Here is a 22446-nt window from a genome sequence, read left to right on the forward strand (position 1 = left end):
GAACGATACAGAAAACAAGATGATGTCAACACGATAGGTTGTAAACCTCAACTCGTGTGCTAGTGATGATCGATAAGGTTTATTTTGATTTATTCTTGAAACATTTCAAGACCATTAAGACTCCCACTGACTCCTTGACATATAAGATTCTCTTGTCAATAATCATTTCTTGACAAACAAATATTCAAGAGTTAGTGTAGCTTTTATCAAGACAAAACACTTCATATATTGGTCCTAGTTGGTCTTTGTCTTATCCAAGACATCACAACTTTTCAATTTGAAATGTGCAAGAATAAGAAAACTTTTTCCATATTCTACATTTGATGAATGTTATAAACCTTCTTAAGACTTGTCACTCAATGTCACAATCTTAACTTTAAGACTTGTTTTGGAACGAAGTATGATTGACTTCTTGATTTAACCATTTCTTCAATTCTTGATTTCTCTTCTCAGACATACAATTGTACTAAGACTCACTTATAGGATCAATTGAGATATGGTTCCTAATCATTAAGACCTATCATAAAACATAATAAAAGGTACTATCCCTTCTTCTTAGAATAGAGAAACTTTTATCTTTCTGCCTACTTGATTTTTCTTATTCGTTTTGCTATTTATTCATACTTTTTCAATCAATTTAGAATTACACTTACTCTTATAAGTATAATCATATTTACTAAACCTTTAGTAAATCATGATGAATATTTTTGTTACTCTCGTGGTGGATTTGATCAACACACAACTTTGTGTACTCGATCTCCTAGTCTTTCACTTGACACTTTGTCAATGAATTAGTCTAATTTCCAAATATGAAATTTTTCATTCATCGTGCAACCAAGTTGCATGATTCCAAGTTTCTGTCCAATTAAAACTTGGGCGTTGAGAAACTTTCCCTATTTGGTAAATTCTTGACCTTTCCACAAAAAACATAATTAAGAATCACATCCATTCGTTGTAGAAATATGCAAACATCAATTTTTCATAGAGATTTCATTGCAAGGAAATAAATAAATAAATAAATACATCAAACAAAATTTATTTTATTCATAAAAGCAGCGGAAAACATTTGTCCTTACAATGCAAAATCAACTGAAAAACTATGTAATCAAATATTCCTAACAACTCTATCATAACTTTCTAAGCTCAAAATCTAATATTCGAATCCATGTGATCGAGATCCATCTTTTCATGATCAGACTCATCTTGCTTTTCCATCAGGCTTCCTCTCTTTTCACTAATCCTGCAAAACATTCAAATGCAATCTTATCACATTATGTATTAAGAATCAATGAATAGGTACTTAATGGAGTTAGATAGTGGATTTTACCTGAAGCACAACCATACTCTTTGACTCTCCCATCTTCAGGCTCTTAGGGTAGACTTGTATCCAACGCCCTTTCTCTTGACAACAAACGCAAGTGGGTTCTCCTAGAACGTCCTCGGAAGCATGGTTGGTTGACTTTCCCAACAAATATGCTCCATTGCCTTGCCAAATCATTTCTGATTCAGCAACAATGAGCATGTAAGTTAAGTCAATGAGGCTTGCGTCATGATCCATCATATGATACTTTCTTTTGAACTCATTATATGATTCAGGGAGTGACTGTAGAACCCAGTCCACAGCCAACTTATCAGGGAATGACGCACCCAACATTATCAACCTATCGATGTGTGATTTCATTCCTAGAATGTGGGCACACACGGGTTTACCATCTTCATGTTTCATTTCCAATAGGGCTTTAGTGACATTGAACCTTTCAATTCTTCAATCTTGTGGGTTAGGGAGAATAATCGGAGGAGGTGGAGGAAGTGAAGCATGATCTTTTGTTCCTCGATTGAATCGTGGAATATCATCTTCATGTGGAAAGCTTGTTCCATGGGATTTGGGAATACCATAGTTGTCATACTTTGACATCTACAAAACGGGAGAAAACGAATTCAAGTTAGTTGATTTATTGAGTCCTTAGTAAATCACCCAAATGATATACTAAGGCTAGGACCCAACACAATATTCTACAACTTGGGAGAGGGATGCCGTAACCCAAATTGTAGAACATTTGAAGGTAAGTGAATGACGATTCACTAATTTCCCACCATGAAAAACGAAAAACATATTAAGTTTTAAGTGCTTTGAAAACTCCTAGATCCTTTGAGATTCATTGAACTTTTCAATGGCATGTTTAAATCTCGATATGCCCCTCTAGTTTGTGACTGGGATGCCGAGGATCACAAAGCGGGTGTGAATAACCATGCAAACTTACATGGTGCCCCCACATGCTACAGTCACCTACACTACTAGAAAAATAGCCTTTTACGATGCTCATTGCGCGTCGTAAAAGGCTCAGACGACGCGCAAATGCGCGTCAAGGAAGGCCCTGCCATAAAGAGAGACAACACGCTTTTGCGTGTCGTCTATAGACGACGCTCATTTACGACGCGCAATTACGACGCGCGTTTACGACACGCAATGCGTATCAAGGAAGGCCATGTCATAAAGGAAGACGACATGCATTCGCGTGTTGTAACCTTACGACGCGCGTGTTAATGACACACAATGTGTATCAAGAAAGCCCCTGTCAAGAAAGGCCATGTCATAAATGAAGATGACACACATTTTTGCGTATCATAATTTTAAATGTTTAAAAAAATATATTATTTATAGATTTACTAATTTTCAAATTAAATAATACATTAAAAATATCATAATAAAAAATAAAATACCATAAATAACAAAGATAATTCATTTCACTTATATGTCAAATACAAATAATTATTCCAAATTAAAGTGAGTAAATGTTGTAAAAAAATGAACTCATTTATATATAATTGCATCATCTAGCTTACTATGTGCCAACAACTCTCTGTGTGTTTACTTTTGCTTGAGCCTCGTTTCCTCCAAAGCTTCTAGCCATGCCAAAATATGATATCTTGAGTCTCGTATGAATAGATCGCGCACAATAGGTCTAGCTTGTATCATTCCAAATAATTCCAATGTTGGTCTCTATACAAGCCAATAATTTGAGAACCTAATTTTAGTATTATTTTATAATTAATCAAATAAGAAAACAATAAATATATTCTGCCATATATGAAAGAGAACAAGATAAACAAGATCATTATCGCCACTTTCAGTTGCCTTAGTCCGGGCTGTATCTTCTTCCCCAATGCCTAGTAACAAAGGAACCTGGAAAAGTGCTAATTTCCTCCTGCTAGTCTGATCTGCATGAGCAGCAACTGCAGCATAAGAAATGCTTCTGCACAATTTTAACTGAAAAATCCCAAAAAGTTATTTTTTAGTGTACTTTAATCCTATAAAACTTTGAACAAACCTTATCAAGTATGATATATCCTGATAACCACTTCATGCAGAATAAGCCTAAAAAAGAATCAATCCACCAATCAAACGCGTTCTGCATACAAATTGATCATGAGTTATGAAGTTGTGTTATTAGCCCTAAAAACAAACACTTGATGGAAATGAAGAATCAAATGGAAGGAAACTACACAAACCTGGAAAAGAATAAAATGAATTAAGTTGAGCAAGGTTCTGGCTTTTTAAACCAAACGAGTTCATCTCGAGGCTTTAACCTTCTTTCAACAAAGAAGCCTCATGTATTGCAGCACTTTCAAGTGCCAAAGTAGCAATAACATGTTGCAGTTTTGTCCCCACTGTAGATGTGATAGTCAATATAACTAATTTCTTGTAAGTTATAATGATTATTAATGGGAAAATAAGGATATAAAAATGTAATGTACTTACCATTCAAGTAACTAAACCATTTGTAAGCAAACACAATTGTTAGATTTCTCTTGATAATTCAGCTGTAAGAAAAGCAGAGCCTTTTCATGGAAGTACATTACATATTATTGCTACTTTGGCACTTGGACTGTAAATAAAAAATGTGCAGATACTTTAAATGCTGCAAGAATGATTCTCGCAGGATATAATCACAACATTGATGAAGTAATTTCAAGATTTCGTTTTACTTTTCTTTAATTTTTTGTTATTTGACTTATTTTGTTAACAAGTTTATTTTTTGATTGTAGGTTATGAAAAACAAGAGTTCCCATTGTTCTTTTCATTTGTTCCTTTCAGTTATGACTTATTTCGTTTTACTTTTCCATCCTTCTTTTTGGACAATCATAACAAGAGTTCCCATTGTTACTTTCAGTTGTGAGCTTGAGCCTTGTAGACATTGAACCTTCAATACTCAAACAACATGTATCTTGATAATCTCATACTTTGATTATATACATATACATATATACATATATATATATATATATATACACTAGATTTAAAAGATTGCCTACATTTGGCGTCTGACAATATCCAAAGGGTAAGTGAAAGTCTGACCAAGTAAACCAGCAACCGACCCACAAGCAAGTTTGACCATCATGTTCTTTCTATAATCAACGGGGACATGGCTTTTCATTTTCTCATAGAAGTAAAACTTCAAACTCGAGTAAGGAAAGATTCCATAGAGTGATGGAGCTACAAAAAAAATCAATTTTTATAAATAAAAAAAACTTATTTTGTATGAGAAATTAAAAAATTCATACCAACTCCACGATACAACCCTCTAATCCCAACATCTCTATAAGTTCTTGAAAAACAATCCCTAATTCCTCTGAATGCATGTTCGCTACTCATGGCTTCTTTCATGTTCAATTTTGGAGTATCCACAACCTGTACTATCAGATGAAAATGATTGGGCTAGTTAGACACGTGCATATTAAAAAAAGTATGTAGCTATTTGTTAAAATAATGTTGTGGGAATTATGATTGTATACCTGGTAAGCCAATTTAGTTCTAACTAAATCAAGTGGATAAGTAAAAAGAACAGCAGTTCCTCTATATAATGATCATGGTAACAGATCAACAAGTGGACCACTTCCCATTCCATGTTATTTTAACACAAGTAAACTATAGTCTATAGACCGAGGTTATTTTTGTAATTACCGCATCAATTGATGGGTTACTGTCCTTGCCAGACTTCTGAGTAATAAAAAATTAAAATCAAAAAATAGAATTCAATGAGTTAGTAATGCCTAGTTTATCATGAAAAATGTCTGACCTTGACATTGATTTTGAGGGAGACAATTGAGAGATACTGTTTGCTGATCTTTAGAACATATTTTGTAAGACAACATTGTGAAATCAACCCAAGATCCGTTTCACATATCTGCTTCACATCACCTAAAACCCAAGCAACTTTACTGTCTGTTTGGTTGGAAGGAATGGAATGGAATGGTCCATTCTATTCCATCAAGCAAAACAAAAAAGTTTTCTTTTTAATTCCAATGGAAGGGTGATAAGCATATGAAAGCTACATAACGTACAAGCTGCCATTGTTGTCAAGGAGAATCGCAATAAGCAATTCCAACTCTTTTCCTCCAAGTTTGTTTACAGTGGTTGTATACACGTGCTTTAAATCCTTCTTGACCTGATCTGGTCTTGTAGAGTAGATTGGAACCACACTTTCACTTTTAAATTCCTGAAATTTCCAACATTTTGTATATAATTTAAATATTTAATTTATGAAAGATAATATTTGAGTTGATTATATACATACCATGCCAGATTCTTGGCACATTTGGACCCACTAATGACAAAAACTTTGAGCAATACTATCTGGAACTGTTCTTGAGAAGTTGATACAAGCCCAGTAATTAACAACAATTCCATTTATAACTTTCTGTATCATGAAAATAGTATAATATTAATTATATTATAAACAATTGAAATAGTCCCTGTATATATTAACAATTAGATACCGGATACATGTGCTTGACATATAGCTTCCCAAACAGCAGCTAGTTCTAAGCCAATAGCTATAAGCTGAAACAGCCAAAAGGACATGAATTACATACTTAGAATAGCCTTGTTGCTGCTTGTTCTTGAACCTGTGAAAATCAAAGTAGTTACGAACATAATCAACAATTGAAATTAACATGAATATTAGATACACAAAAAATGTATATGAAGATTATGGTACACTATGTATAATATAAGGGCGTACCTTGAACTCGTAGTTATGTGTTTCTGTGAATTTTGTAGCGAAAGCAAGAGAGAGCAGAAGGCTTAGAAGGAGGTTGGATCGAGATATGGACATCATGGGGATCCTGTGTTGAGATTTTGATCTTGTTTCTGAACACTTCTGAGTGAAGAAGTATGAAGGTTAATTTGTGTTTAGATGACGATGAGGGGTGGATTTATATACAGAGGAAGAAGATAGAGAGGAAGAAGACTACCCAATCCCATCTTCTCCCCAAATCACGCCAGAGCAATTAACCATGTTATGTAATTGCTTCACCGTTGGGCTCCATCGTGAGTTGCAGCAGGGCGTTGTCAACATAGAGATTCGCAGACCCCCAATCGCTGGTTCTATGAAAGATTTTATGAGGTCCGCATCCCTAGTTCTTTGAAGCGGGGTTTAAGAATTATATGAAAATAACGTAAGAATGAGGTTTAGATGAGATCGTCGGTGAGGAACAAGAAGTGATGATAGAAACTAGGGTTATTGGCTCACGAAAATGATGAATTGAAGAACTAACCTTAAATCCTCTGTAAACAAGGTATGTGCTTGCAGACAGATCGATATGTGAGTAATGGAGTGGTAGTGGTGGCCATCATCTCCATTGTCGATCGTAGACATTAAGGGAGGCGGATAACGAACCCTAGAAGGCCATTACATTGAGCAATCACACATTTAGAGAGTGAAAGGTAGTGAAGTGGTGCATCGGTGGCTCTTGTTTTAGCGATCCGGTGGGGGGGCTGTTTAATTTAGAAGGAGAAGAAGGATTTTAGAAGGAGAAGAAAACCAGAAGGGTGATTAGGGTTTTCCAGAGTATTAGGGTTTTTTTGTTTGAGGATTTTAGAAGGAGAAGAAGGAGATAATCAGGCGAAGAAGGATTATTAGGGTTTTTTTGTTAGAGGATTTTAGAAGGAGAAGAAGGAGATGAATCAGGCGGGCTGTTTAATTTTTTGGGTTTTCATTTCCCACCATATATTATTAATGTTGGATTAGTGTCTAAGTCCATAACTATTTTGGTATGTACTTGACCCGATGGTGCATGGTCCTTTTGGGTTGCCTTCACCAAAGCAACTTGATTGGAGAAATAAATAAAAAGAGAGGTTATTATGATTTATTAATATGTTATAAGAATAATATATTAAAGGAGAAATCATATTTGTTTAATTAATATTGGTCAATAATTAATTAAGAATTAATTTTGTGATCAAGTGTAATTAAATAAACTAGAGGGGCTGAATTGTAATTATGTGATAGTTGCAAAATAGGGCAATGGTTATCCTTGTTAAAGGATGGACGAATTCAAGGATAATGATATCCTTAAAATTGTCCAAGGTCCAAGAGATAGGGATTTTCAAGGCTCATCTTATGGTTGCTTGATGGGCAAGTAACTAGATAAGGATAAGGACTGAAACCCTAATCCCAACCCTATATAAAGACCCCTAAGGCCTTAGGATTCCGTGCACTTGATCCCTAGAGCATCTAAGGACGAATTTCTACCTCTTTCCTCTCTCTTTATACCTTCTCCACTTGCTTATGGTGTTTGTAAGCCATTAGAGGAGTGACACTTGTGACTCTAAGCCTTCCAAAGTCAATTCAAGGAGATTTGGGATTGTTATTGCTACATAACAATCAAGGTAATATCTTAAACCCATTCTTATGTTAATATTGATTATCATATGCTACATTACAACGAGGATTTGAGATTGTTATTGCTACATAACAAGCATTAGGGTTACATGAGCACATAGGATGTTCTTATGGCTAAAACCCATTAGTGGTATCAGAGCCTTGATTGGTTTCTATTGTATTGATGCCTTGTATGTTTGTTCAAGTTGTAAAAACGTTTTTTGAGCTCCCTGCCTGATGAACTTGGCGAGTACCACAGTGTACTCGGCGAGTCCAGTGTGGTACTCGGCGAGTTCGAGCGTCAGATGGAGCTATTTTCGGGATTTCTTGCTGTTTTAACATAAGAATGGGTTTAAGATATTACCTTGATTGTTATGTAGCAATAACAATCTCAAATCCTCGTTGTAATGACTTTAGAAAGCTTAGAGTCACAAATGTCACACCTCTAATGGTTCACAAACACCAAGAGCAAGAGGATGAAGAATAAGGAGAGAGGAGGCTGCCCAAAACGTGTGGAAACCCTAGAGAACAAGTTCCCCACGTTTTTGGGGCTTAAGGGTTCTTTAAATAGTGAGGCTATTAGGGTTGTCTAACAAGGAAATCCTAATTTGGATGCTTAGGCCCTAAGCAACCCATGGACTCCTTTCTTAAAGGCCTTGGACGATTTCTAATGGGTTTCCCCATAGAATTCGTCCACTCCTTAAATATGGAGTCCATTAGCCCAATATTCAAATATCACACAATTGACAGTTCTAGTCCCTTAAGTTTAGTTAATAGCTTTTAGCCACAAACTTAATTCTTATTAATTCTTGACTAATATTAATTAAACAATATGATTTCTCCTTTAATATATTATTCTCATAATATATTAATAAATCATAATTAATCCTTTCTCTCCATAATTCATCCTATCAAGTTGCTTTGGTGAAGGCAACCCAAAAGGACCATGCACCATCGAGTCAAGTACATACCAAAATAGTTATGGACTTAGACACTAATCCAACAGTTACAACTTCAGATCTAAGATTGCAAAGAAGAGTAGCTTCCAAACATACTATGAAAACCATAGAAGTTGCCCAAAAGAATGAATGAGGTTAGGGTAACGATTTATACCTTCCAGAAGATGCTAACTATAATAGATCTTAGGTCCTTCAAGCTCCTTGCTTCTTAATGCTTGACCTCCAAGCTCCTTTCTCTCCAAGAAAACCCTCCTTCAAGCTTAAGAATGCACAAGGTGAGCTCACACACGATTAGGGATTTATAGGGACAAGAGGCAGTGAAGGGGAGGCTAGGGGATGGCCAATGATCCTTTAAATAGGGTGAAATGCCCCGAAATTTAGGGTTTCATCTGCCAGCTCTTACTTGTCGAGTCCCATTGTGGACTCGGCGAGTAGGTCACTAAATTCGCGATCCCACCTCGCTGCTACTCGATGAGTAGGGCAGCCTTAACTTGTCGAGTAGGACTTAAAACTAAGGAAATTCTTTATTTAAATACATACCTGAGAATCGGGGCGTTACACTCAACGGGTTACCACAGGTCGTGAATCGCGGGGTAACCCGACTCGACTCGTTGAGTCCTTTATGGGCTCGGCGAGCTTCTCCCATGAAAACACTCAAACGATCTTTTGAGGTCAGATCTGCTTCACCAACCAGTAGATCTAACCTTCTAACACTCGAAAGTCACGTAAAGGTTCAAACTTTACGTTCATGCAATGCTTATAAGACCAAAAATGGAGAAATAACCTTTAAAATGGGGTTCTACTCTCAAGGCTCACATGAAACCTCATAAAGCTGGAAGCTTGGGACCTTTTGGACCTCTCAAGGTCCAGATCTATCATCTATACCCAAAGGGACCTCATATGCTTCACAATCTAACTCAAAATTGTGCAAAGGAAACCCTAGATTCAAGGAATCTATCAAATACAAGAAATGGGAAGGGACTTGTACCTCAAAACGTGAATCTCAGCGTGAACAACACAGATCCAAGCTCCACAATCGATCTAGCTTGGATTTTCCCACTCCTTCTTGCAAGATCACACCAAAGGATGAAGAGTCAGCCTCCAAATTGCTCTTTAAGCTCTCTTTGCTCTCTAGGGTTTTTTTCACAGGGGAGTAGTGGCCGCAAATGACGACCATAAGGGCCTTTAAATAGGGCTTAGGCCCTGAGATTTAGGGTTTCACTTTAGAGCGCGGACTCACCGGGTCCACTCATCGACTCGTTGAGTCCGGTCATTAATCCAAACAAGAATTCGCGATCCTACTCGGCGAGTCTGAGCGTCTACTCGCCGAGTCCCTCCATAAAACTCAAGATAAATAATTAGAATAAGATACCCGGGAATCCGGATGTTACAATATTATACGACTTTTGTTTAGGTCGCTAAGACTAAAAGTCGCTCTATCGTAAATTCACTATTTACGCTTTCCGGCATCGTGTCGGTACTGTCGTGAAACTTCGATGGGTCATAACTTCTTCGTTAAAACTCGGATTTCAGCATTGACATATGCTACAACTTGGTTAAGATTAATCCTCCTAAATAATCTTCCATCAAAAACTCATTTTTGATGCTCTTTGTCTCTAAATTGACTACCCGGATCTACGAGCGTTACAAATGTGTACATAATAAACATTAAAATCCACATCAACAGCCACGTGACATACCGCGTGGCTGGTGACCTACTATTACCTGTAATATAATGGTATTTTTTTAACATAGATGAAGTTTAATTGCCATATGTGTACAAACGTTGGCAAATTGAGCCATCGTGTCGTGTTTTTGTCTGACACGACATGACACGATAATGTTTTATGTAACACAAACACAACACGACACGATGTCATGTTTTTTTTCTAACCAACACAAAAACGAACCAATTAAAAAACGACAAATACAACACGACAAAAATAACATAATATAACAATTAGTGTATTAATTAATATTTAATCATACATAACACGAGAAACACGAAAAACACGATAAATAAATGGTAAATCATATCAACATCGTGTCGAATTTTGAGCACAAACACGATACGACACAAACACAAATTCGAATTTCAATTTCCGTCCCAATTTCATTATGTGTCATATATTTCTGTCGTGTCGTATCAACAATTTAAAACCCCTATAGTTGATTGGCGATGTGTAAAAAAAAATCAATGATATTTTTTATACAATTCTAATACTTATCCTTACAAGTCATTTTCCTTTGTTTGGTTGATATGAAATTAAATCTATTTTCTATTTTGTAAATTTACTAAATAAATTGAATAGGTAAACTATATAATCGTGACCAAAATGTATTTTTATTGATTTTTTGCATCTAATTATTATTATTTTTATAATAAATATTAGAAAATTTTCATTTAATTAAATAAAATTCGTTTATTAGACGCTTAGTCGTTAAGCCTATGTTTTCTTTCTCTTGAATTTTATATAATATGTAGCTTTACAAAATGAAAATATATAATCGAACTTAATTAAAACAATTAATAAACATATTGGTTTAAGATTAGGTATAGGGAAATATTTAAAGAGTTGAATAAAGAAAAAGAAACCATGTACATGCGCATTTAAAATATAAAATTGGGTATCTTTTTGGACAAATCTTTATATCCTTGTGAGGCATTTTGGATAAAACTAATAACAAACATCCATTTATTTTATATAAGCCACCAACATTTAAGCAATAAGAAAAAAAAACCATTACATCAAAAAGGATAAAAGTTTATTCCCAAATATAAGAATCCTACAACTCCCGAATTCATATTACACATACCAATACCATAAGTTGAGTTGTTTTATATTAATCTCACACGGACAAATAGACAGACCATACTCTATAATTACACTAAACTCTATCAGTGGCCAGTTTCAAGGCAAAATCTGGAACTAAATAAACATTCCAGATTTGCCCCTCGAAATCTAAAACCACCATATATATATATATATATATAATCATAATCAGATTCAGACCAAACCCTAAAAACCTTGGACTCATTTCTTATCTTAATATCACCCTAACCACCTATTATCTTTTACGTACGTTAAACTGTTAGATAATCAAATAACTCCAAAAATCATGTAAAAAAAAACCCAACAACTAAAAACATTACTTTATCGTTTGTCTGTTTGTTTGTTTGTTTGTCATAGGATTATAACATTTGAGTAGCTAACCAGCCGCCACAGCATCAGCAGCCCTTGGACTTGAGTCAAGAAGTTGACGCGTGTTTGTGTTTTTGTTGGTTTCATATAATTCTCCTGAGCTGTTATCCACTCTTGATATCAGGTTAGCAGTGCTAAGAGACGAAACCTCCTTCAGTTTTTCCTGTAACAATGAGGTACATGTTGGTGAAGGGTATATATGTAATTATGGCGTAGTAGGTCTGGTGACTGTTTCCTTCTTTTTGACTTTATGGTCTTAATGGGTTAGGCACTTAATCTGGACAGCTATACATGATTGTTTCTTTTTACATAGTCTGAATGGAATGACTTAATGGGTTAAGCCAAAAAAACATGGCTTACTGTATCAAGACATTAACCTTTCATGTGTTAAAATTTAAAGAATATTGTGAATTTTGTTTTTTGGAATGCAAGGGTAAAATGGTCATTTAGTCTCGTTAAGACGGTTTATTCAACCCAAAAGAGAAACAGACATTATGTATACAACTATCCAGACAGATATCATTACCCATACAGGACTTCAATGGTGAAAGAAAAAAAGGTTTGTTTTTTTTTTTCTTGCAATTTTGGTCGCAAAATGTTTTCTTTTTTACCTTTGTTGGTCCTTATTTGAAGTTCTTGTAACGTTGCAAAACCTCAAATGAAATTACAAGAGAAAACTTCTTGGGACCAAAATTGATAAAAACAGCTATGTTCAGGGACCAAAAATGTAATTATGTAATAGTAGTAGGTCTGGTTTTGGTCTTACCATTAGTTCAGCATTTTGAAGCTTCAATTTCTCTGAATTATCAGTTAATCGGTTAATTTCAGACCTAAGGCTCAAGTTTTCACTGTTAAGAGCTTCAACTTTTACAGCAAGTTCTTCAGCTTCAGCCTGGAAAATAGAGGAAATTTCAAACTTATTTGTCAAAAAAAAGAAGTTCAATTTTACAATTTTACCCTTGCCATCATGAAAAGAACTCGATACCTGTTTCCTCAATCTTGACCTTCTAGCAGATTCTCGGTTAGACTGCTTTCTCTTTTCCCTTTTTAGTTCTCGGTCATTCTGCTCATAATTTTTATTCACACAAGTTAAATTTAGAAACAACAATAATTGCAACATAACTTAAATTTCTCAGAGACTAAAACTTGCCAAACATAAGGACTTTTATGTCAAAAGCCCAAAAGCAATTTGCCTACGGAAAATATAAAAAACAGACCTGAAAAAGTGCTTCATTTGGCATCAATGTAACAATGGGTGAAGTGATGTCAGCAGCTGTATTCGGAAAATTCTTGAGATTTAATGCGGAGACAGGATTGGGAGAAAGAATCCCGACACCTGTCATCATTTTACTGGAAGCTCCATCTGCTCTTTGTGGCTCAGCCTTCTCAACTTCAGCTGATGACATAAAGGTTTTAGTATTTTATTTCTTTTTATAAAACTTTATTCTCCATTAACATAAAGATTAATTTTTATGTGGATGTGAAACTTACAAAGAATAAGCGACCCTTCACTGCTTCTTTTCCCACCATTTTTACCTCGCTAAAATAACATGCAACAAGAAGATTTATTTTAGACACACATATGAACGTTACAAAAAATTTAAAAGTTTAATTTCTTACCTCAGTTGTATTCCCATCACTTCCTTCACTTGTTCCTTCAGTCTCCCCACTGTTTTATAAAATTCAAATCTTTATATGTGGAAACATGTAAATTGACCAATTTAGGCATGATGCAAGTTATGGTACCTGTGTGAGTTCCCATCATTGTTTCCACCTTCACCATTTGATGGATTGCCTATTGACATTGCCAACCCATCAAATCCTTTTAATTTCTTCATCAAGCCTCTATCAGAACCCCCTGATGACTTGGCAGGTGAATCAATGTTCAGAGGACTATTTGCCTGTATTTATTTTAATTATTATCACAAACATTATTCTAAATCATAAAATTGAAGAATTTGGTCACATTATGATCTTAGAAAGGTGTCAAGAAGACTTACAAGATGAACTGCAGGATGTGCATAAACACCTCCATGTGGATAGAAAGCAGCATAGGGTGGCATCATATGCTGATTTTTTGATTTTGCAAGTAAAAAAAAAAGTCAACAGAAAGGTCAACCTGATAAATCTAAAGGAATGAAGATAATTGTTGTACCTGTGGAGGACCCCACATATAAGGGGGAGGGGCATGACCAGATGCAACAGCAGGATTGTAGTATGGTGGCACAGCCATTCTAGGGCCATAATATGCCTGTGGAAATATAAATATCCAAAATAAGATTTGATTTAATAAGATTTAGATGGTTTGTGTATTTAATTAACCTGCATGGCTGCCCAATCTGGATATACATGAACACTCGTCTGTTGTTGCTGCTGCAAAGTTAAAACTCATACAACTTCATAAATACAAAAATATATATATATATATATATATATATATATATATATATATATATATATATATAAAGAAAACTACAAGATTTATTATATGTAGTGTAGTGTAAGAGAGATAAAACAAAATTTGGAAGCTTACTGGTGGAGGTGAAGAAGATTTTTCAGGCTTACAATCTTGTGCCTCTTCACTGATCCCCATGGGAAAGCACCTAAAACTGTATCAATGAAGATATGGGAAATCCTTTCTACAGATACTTGCTCTTGCTCACTCAGCTGCAAAAGGACAAGAATGTCAATATGACACAAATATGAACAAATAGAATTTCTAGGTTCTACTTATGGGAACATGTTAACGTCACCCGACAATTTGAATCGAACGCGAATGAATATACTATCATACGTCACCCATGTTGATTACATTTGTTTTTGGATCATTTAATCCATGCATGCCTTTCAAACTGGAGTTCCAGCATATCGATTTCAGATTTATAAGCAAACAAAGCCTCCATGTTAATTTAAAACATCCAAGTTCATGCTTTCTCTAAACTGGATAAACAACAGAATTGCTTCCCCAGGTCCAGAAAGCCAGTCTTACTATATGGAACTTATTATTCTTCATTCAAACCAAAAGGGGAAATCTTTACAAGTAAACGGATGAGTATCCTTCATAAGATCCATATATAACAAGAGGAAAGCAACACAGCACCGACCAAGTATTACCAATCCAGGATAAACTCGTAACTAATTACCAAATCTACCCTCGTATGGCGGACAGACAGTAGAACATGCCAAAAAATAGAAATTTCCACAAAATTGAACAGTTTTGTTTATTTAATAAAAACATACAAAAAGATGTGAAAAACGAAAACAGACAAGAACGTGATAATTTCGTTACAGTTTCCTGTTTAAGTTTATCTAATTCTCCGATTATTCTCCCCAATTCTGATCTATCGCTACAATCACGTCAAAAGCATGTATAGACATGTAGCTCATGAAATGCTATACATAAACAGCAAAAAGCTATGAATCCAAGCTAATTCAATATCAAATTATGACAACAATAACCGATTAATTCACGAGATGTCGCCGTAATTCTTAGAAAAACACGAAACAATTCAACTAAAAACGATCAAATTATGAATAACAAGAACTAAATTACGTTACAACAAACAATTAATACAGAATCTGAACAAATTAAAGCTTGAAATTAAACATACCTAAGTTCGAACAAATTCACTGCTGCATTTTCTCTCTCTAGAACTTTCTCTCACTAAAACAAGGGAGGAAGAAAGCAACACTCCACGTCACCGGACGCGTGTTCGTGTGTTAACGTGTATAAATATACGCTCCACCTACTTTTCCAGAGACAAGAGTTTAAAACTCAGCTAACTCTACAATATTTAATGCATAATGTACAAGTTTCTTTTGAGGTATTGCTCAGAGTTGGAGAATAACTTATCTGGAAAAGTAAGTTTTCTAAAATAAAAGAATAAATAAAAATAATGTGGTGGTTGAGCTGGCCCATTGATTATCGTGCTGGCCGTTTTTGTTATCGCTTAGTTTAATATTGTCAATAAATTACACTTTGTCCCCTCTACAATTTGTATTTATCATTCTGGCCCATACATTTCTCTTTTGGTTGTTTTATGCTTGAATAATTTTACCATAGACCACAAATTAAGCTTGACAGATTTACCTTCTATGATTCGATTGGATGGTCTGAAATTTTTTTCAAATTGAGATATAATATAATCCAAAGAGATAATAGTACATGTTATTTTCTCATATTGTTTGTGTATGCTTAAATCGTACATTCATATTTTTATCTATAGGTTTTTCAATGCATATTTATTATATCTATTTGTGTGTAAATATGTCGAATAAGCCACCACTAATTTTATTTGTCTTTGCAACCTCAACGCATATATAAATCGATATCTATGAAGTATAGAGAATAATGTTTTTTTTTTTTTTTTGTCATGATTGATGTTATATTAACACACGTGATGGGTTGTCTTGTTTGCAAAGTTTCAAGGGCATAACAAGGAACTTTGAATACTGAAAGGTGTAGTTTGAGCTATCTAAATAAACTGGGGGATCAAAGTCATCCAATCGCTTAATATCCAAGATCAGCATCATCGTACACGTGTTCGAACAGGAGTCGACCTACACGTCGTTAAAACTCAGCCGATTAGTACGCCAGGCATGTGGCCGGGCCCGGACTTAAGCCGTTCATTATAAAACAAGTGGAACATTAAATTGGCAATACTAAATTAATAAATAGTGTTTATTAACAATCTTTTTCTTTTTGAGATATTACTCTTTAAGATAAGTTTTTAACGAGGATGTTTGATTTCGAAATAAATAAATATTTTTACTATTTAAAATGTAGATCAAAAAAGCTGTTGACCAATATAAGTTTTAATGAGATTTAGAGGGTGTCTGGGGTTGTTTATTAAAACAGCTAATGTTTTTTAAAAACTGTTATTTTTTTAGTATATTTGGTATGAGTTTATGAAAGAAGATATATGGATCAGCTTAGATGGTACTATGGTAACAAAACATAGTAAATTATCAGGTATTTTTAATATTTGATCATTTATGTTTATACATATATATATTATTGACAAAATGATAGAAATCACAATTAAATTAGTATATATGTTGTTGGTTATTAGAACAAATAAAGTTACAATCTATTTAATGGTAGGAAGAGGCATTGACAAGCGGCATCGGTCTCAAAAAGAAGGGACCGTCGGTTATAAATTTGGTAAAATATTATTGGTTTTCACCTAAAATAAACATCTTTAAATAGGTTATCAACCATACGGTGACATCGATGACCGATTTCATGTGATCTTGCGGCTTTGATGGTCGGGAGAATTGGATTATTCACTTGTGTTTTTGTATTTCTTGAGGAGACATTCAATAGTTTTGTAGTTTTTAAAAGTAGGCATGAGATATGGACGATCAATGGATGAGCAACGATGGGAAAAGGTGAATCATCGAATTAAGAGAAACAATCAAAAGGTCTTGGTGTTTGATTATCTAGTTTCCCATAATATGTATCGAGAGGACGTCGATAAGATAAGGCAGATTTCTCAATACTTATACATGAACTAATAGCACTAACAAGAAAGAATTGAGGCAATTATCTAAGATTATGGCAACATTGTTCATCTTTATATGGGTAATAGGAAATCGTTCCTATGAAAGAACTTTTCATTTGCCTGGTTAGTTCGGGTGAGGTAGGTTAACGTTCTTATTTTTGATTTATGCAATATTTGGATTGGAAGTTTCAAACTATTTGTACAATGCCTCAGTTTAATAGGAAGAATTATGCAAAGAAGACTAATGATCATGATCGAAGTGGTGATCGGAGTTTCAGACTGGTTACAAAGGACTATCTTAATTCTTTATGTAAAAAAAATTGTAGAAACGAGATATTCCAACATCAACATTTATTATATCATTTGAGGATATACACAGATGGTTCAAGAACCTGCAACAGAAACCTCGATACAAAAACCTATTCTACTCTTAAAACGACACACTCAACCTAAAACTATAATATCTACAAGATCTGATCAAAAGTTATGTAAACCCTAATAAGAAAACCCTAATCGAAGATATTTTGAGAGAGACGAGAGGAGCACCCTAACTAATTGGTGAACTTATGTCTCAAATGAGAGCAAGCCAGCTAGTTATACTCTGGGCCAATTGGGACCCGAAGACCCACGTGTAAACCCGAAAAACTTTGACATATTAACACTTTACCCCTCCAAATCTCAACAAAGTTACCTGCAAAATTATCAAACACAAAAGAACACAAAATACATCCTAAATCTATTTAAACAAAATGTTAGTTTGCAATTAATCTAAAATATTATTTATTTTAATAGCCCCTCTCAAACTAACCGTTTTGAAAAATATCACTTTGAAGAAAAAGGAACAAACAGACACAACTTTTCACTAAGAATCTCATGTTATGAACATACAAGATACTTAGTAATAATATCTGCCACCTAATTAGATGAACCAACCTTTACCAACTTAATAACTCATTTTGTAATTGTTTCTCTTATAAAATGAACATCAATCTTGAAATGTTTTGTTTTATCATGAAATACAGTATTCAAAGATAATTTAACTTCAGAATCGTTATCAAAAAAAAAATATTTACAAGAACAACATTTTTAAACCCCATATCATAAAAATTCAAAACCCAAATTAACTCATAAGATAAGGAACCTAAAGCCCTATATTCAGATATTGTAGTAGAACGAGAGATAGATGACTACTTTTTACTTCTCCAAGAAATAGAAGAATTACTAAAATTGTAACACTCCAAATCAGGTAGTACCTTGGAAGCCCTTGAAAATTTTAAATGTTGCATAATCAGTCCCTTAAGTACGTTGGGCGAACTCAAGGGTACACTTAGCGTACTTTGCAAGAATGATTGCGGAGGGACAACACATACATTGGGCGTACGTGACAGATGTCCAAACCCTAATTTCCGGACTTGAGACCTATATAAGCATCCTTATCTCATTTGAGCCTCACCCTAATCAACCTCTTTCACCTTCAAACGTCTTTGAAAACCCTAATACCATTAAAGAGTGTGCTTTGAGCTTAAGGAGTGCATTTATGTCCATTTTAGGGTCCATTCAAGAAGAAAAAGTTGTCAAGCAAGCTTGGAGTGGCATTAGGCTTCAAGAATTTGTATCTAGTTCACCTTGAGGAGCTTCTGGAGGTATAAATCCTTGATCTTGCCTTCTTATTCTTTAGATCTAGTTAGGGTTTTCTTTATGGTCCTTTTTGTTGGTTTTAGACCTTCTCTTGAGAGTTGAGCAACTCCAGAGGTTGAAATGGTTAGATATAAGCCTTGTGAGCATGCTAGATGCATAAAGGTGCTAGCTTGGAGAGTATCTAGACTCCATGCAAGATTTTGGAGCCTTATATGAAGTCTTGATGTGAAGAATGAAGTTTTTAAGTCCCATAGAGCATGCAAGGGCATAAAGTTGCCAACTTTATGCCCTAGGACGTCTTAATGAGCTCATATCTGGTTTTAGACTGATATGTGCATATTTAGTTATATATTTTGTGTAGAATCCTAATACTTTTGGCTATTTTATTTCAATTAATGAATAAAAGGTACTTAATTATGTTTAAATTGTATTTTCAGCCTAAAAGACGTGCTCGGAAGCAAAAGGAAGCGGGAATAGCAATCAGAAGCTCGGGAATTGAAGAAAGAAGAAAAAGAGTCAAAAACCTGAAGAACTCGGCGAGTTGGACACTTACTTGCCGAGTAGACACGAACATTCGCGAACCATCAAGTACCTTACGGCGCACGAATTTTAAGTAAGGGACTTAGCGAGTCGGTCTATGGACTCGACGAGTCGCCCCTGTTTTCGAAAAAACTATATAAATGGCATAAACTCACAAGACAAGGACTCTGGAACCCTTGGAGACTAAATTGCGATTAAGAGTGTTGCTGAAGCTTTGGAAATCGAGGATCAACTTTAGCATTCAATTTTGAGGAGATCGAAAGTCATAAATATATTCTCTTTTCTTAATCCAGTGTTTAAATCATTAGGTTTAGTTTGTGAGATATTTTCTGCTATGAATATGAGCTAAATACTATAACTTCTGTTTATGGTAGACTAGCTTGTGAATATGGTTTGAATTTTATGGCTTGGATTATTTAATTTAGTGAATTTTGTTTTGTTAAGCTTGTTAAAGATCCTCATATGTAGGCAATAACTATTTTTTTTAATTATCAAGTCTATTAAGTTGCATGAACATCTCTTAATTGCTTGTCTCATATAATTTATGTGAAAACAATATTATATGCCTAAGAATAGTGAACATGAAACTAGGGGTTAATTAGAAAATAGGTAAGTCAATGTGTGAGCTTGTGTGATGAACAACCATACAAGAAGTTAATTGAATTAGTAATTTAATTAGCTAACTACAAGTCTTACTTAACCCGAATCAATAAACTAGGAAACTCATTAGTTTAACCAGTTGGCCACTGTTTGAATTGATATGTTTTCTAAGGATTAGTAATAGTGAACATGAACTTAATCATATTAATCGGTAGCCAATGACACATTAATCCATTGCACTTGCCATAAATTCAACCATAGGAATAAGTGAGTCGAACCTGAACAAAAGTCTCCTTTATTATTGAATTTATTTGATTTTTATTTGCTTTAGCTGTTAATTGTTTTGTTTGAGTGTTAATTAAGTGCTTAAGTTTCTAGTCTTGCAAAACTAGAGAAAACCCCATTTTCTATTACTTGTTTTATTTAGATAATATTAGTGTTTATTGTAATTTTTAACCGTTCCTTGTGTTCGATACCTTACTTACTTGAACTATATTACTAATCGATAGGTACACTGCCTTTCGTGTGTTTATTTTGTGTCTAAGTTAGTAGGATTAAAACTAGTTCATTTAACACACATCATGCCGATAGTGATGAGGGATGTTTGTGTCATAGTGGGCATGGATTGATTGAGTCGGCTTGGAGCTGTGATCGAATGTGAGCGACAGATGGTGACCATACGAGACTGTAACATCCGAATTCCTAGGTATCTTATTTATGTATTTATATTGAATTTTAAAGAGGGACTCGACGAGTGGGCGCTGAGACTCGCCGAGTGGGATCACACATGTTCTGGTATGGTTTAATGAAGGACTCGGTGAGTCCATACGTGGACTCGGCGAGTCCACGCTGTTTAATGAAACCCTAATTTCTTGGGTTTGGGACCTATTTAAGGACCCTTATAGCCACCATTTGCGGCTACCAGACCCTTTGAGAGAAACCCTAATAGTGCTTGAGCGTTTGTGAGAGAGAAAAAGCCATTATTGGACCTTTGTGGGTTTGTTTTGCAAGAAGAAGTTGATTCCAGCTTAGAGGAGGCCAAGGAGGTTGCTTATTTATGGATTGAAAGCAAAGGACATCATCCTTGAGGTAGCATATCGATCCTTTTTCTGTTTTGTTAAAGAATCCATGGATCTAGGGTTTTCTATACCATTTATTGGGATGATTTGTTGGAGATATGGTCCCTTATCATGTTTAGGCTTTAGATCTGGACACATAGTGGTCCAGAGGACCTTATCCATCTTGCTTTATGGTGAGTTATGAAAGGATTGGACTTAGGATGTTGTATTTTGGGCTAAATCATCAAGTAGAGTCATTTAGACGTTGCATGAGTATCAAGTTCAAACCTTTACGTGTTTATTGAGCTTGGGAAGGTCAGATCTATGGATTAGAGGAACAGATCTGACCTCAGAAGGTCATTTGAGTGTGAGCATGGAATGAACTCACCGAGTTCATGAGCGGACTCGACGAGTCGAGTCGGGGTTGCCCCACGATTTGTGACAGGTGTAACTCGTCGAGTGGAAGAAAGACTCGACAAGCCAAGAGAGATTGAAAGGATTCAGAGGACCCGCATGGACTCGTCGAATCACCTTTGTGCACTCGACGAGTCGGGTCAAAGTTGACCGTTGACTTTCGTTGACTTTAGGGTTCTGGTCAAGACTGATTCAGGAAAGTTCAGGGAAGGGTAGAATGGTCTTCTACCCAGTCTGTAGAGAAGAGATCATAAGAGAGTATTGATTAAGAATGTTATTTGAATAATAGGAGGAGGCTAGGTTGGGACGTTGAGCACGAGAGTTTATCCGACTTCATTGAGGTGAGTCTTCTCACTATACTGTACCTGGAAGGGTACCTATGTGTGACCGAAAGGTCTTGTATGCTATGATGTATGTGCTATATGCGGTTATGTGATATGTATGTGCTATGTATGTTATGTATGATAAGGACTAGAAGGTCAAGATGATATTTATGTATGTGATATGTATGTTACGTATGGTAAGGACCGGAAGGTCAAAATGATATGGACCGGAAGGTCAAGAGGGTACGGACCGGAAGGTCGTTATGGGTAGGACCGAAGGGTCTACCGGGATTTGGGACGGAAGTCCCCTGAGACACATGGATCGGAAGATCCTACAGAGTCATGGCCTAGAAAGGCGTATGTGGGGTATGTGGTATTTTGGGGAACTCACTAAGCATTTATGCTTACAGTTGTGTAAGTCCCTAATTTTCCTGTGTATCAATCAGATCCTTTTGATGGTGCGGAATCCCAATCAAACGGATGAAGTCAGATCAAATAGAATAGAAGGAGAAGAAGAATAATATGAATCTTGTTTGAATTGAT

At 35.2% G+C, this 22446-nt stretch overlaps 1 protein-coding gene and 1 pseudogene across 2 annotated transcripts; both read right to left on the bottom strand.

The window, feature by feature from the left end:
• Positions 1-3583: 3583 nt before the first annotated feature.
• Positions 3584-4902, bottom strand: LOC145096330 (mitochondrial carrier protein CoAc2-like; annotated as a pseudogene).
• A 6844-nt stretch (positions 4903-11746) lies between these two features.
• On the bottom strand, positions 11747-15577 carry GBF3 (G-box binding factor 3). 2 transcript variants are annotated; one of them, XM_079032447.1, is made up of 12 exons: positions 15438-15577; positions 14360-14493; positions 14149-14196; positions 13982-14077; positions 13827-13895; positions 13573-13727; positions 13447-13495; positions 13318-13366; positions 13044-13222; positions 12812-12889; positions 12593-12718; positions 11747-11989 (listed from the first exon to the last, which is right to left on the bottom strand). In XM_079032447.1, the coding sequence occupies exons 2-12, from the start codon at positions 14417-14419 to the stop codon at positions 11834-11836; spliced, it is 1065 nt and encodes a 354-aa protein (XP_078888573.1). In that variant the 5' UTR covers positions 14420-14493; positions 15438-15577; the 3' UTR covers positions 11747-11833. The 2 variants fall into 2 exon arrangements, with proteins under 2 accessions (XP_078888573.1, XP_078888572.1); XM_079032446.1 differs by having other exon boundaries at positions 14149-14199.
• Positions 15578-22446: the final 6869 nt, after the last annotated feature.

Source organism: Lactuca serriola, chromosome 3 (genome assembly GCF_051521515.1).
Source record: "Lactuca serriola cultivar US96UC23 chromosome 3, Lser_US96UC23_V15, whole genome shotgun sequence".
Lineage (NCBI taxonomy): Eukaryota > Viridiplantae > Streptophyta > Magnoliopsida > Asterales > Asteraceae > Lactuca > Lactuca serriola.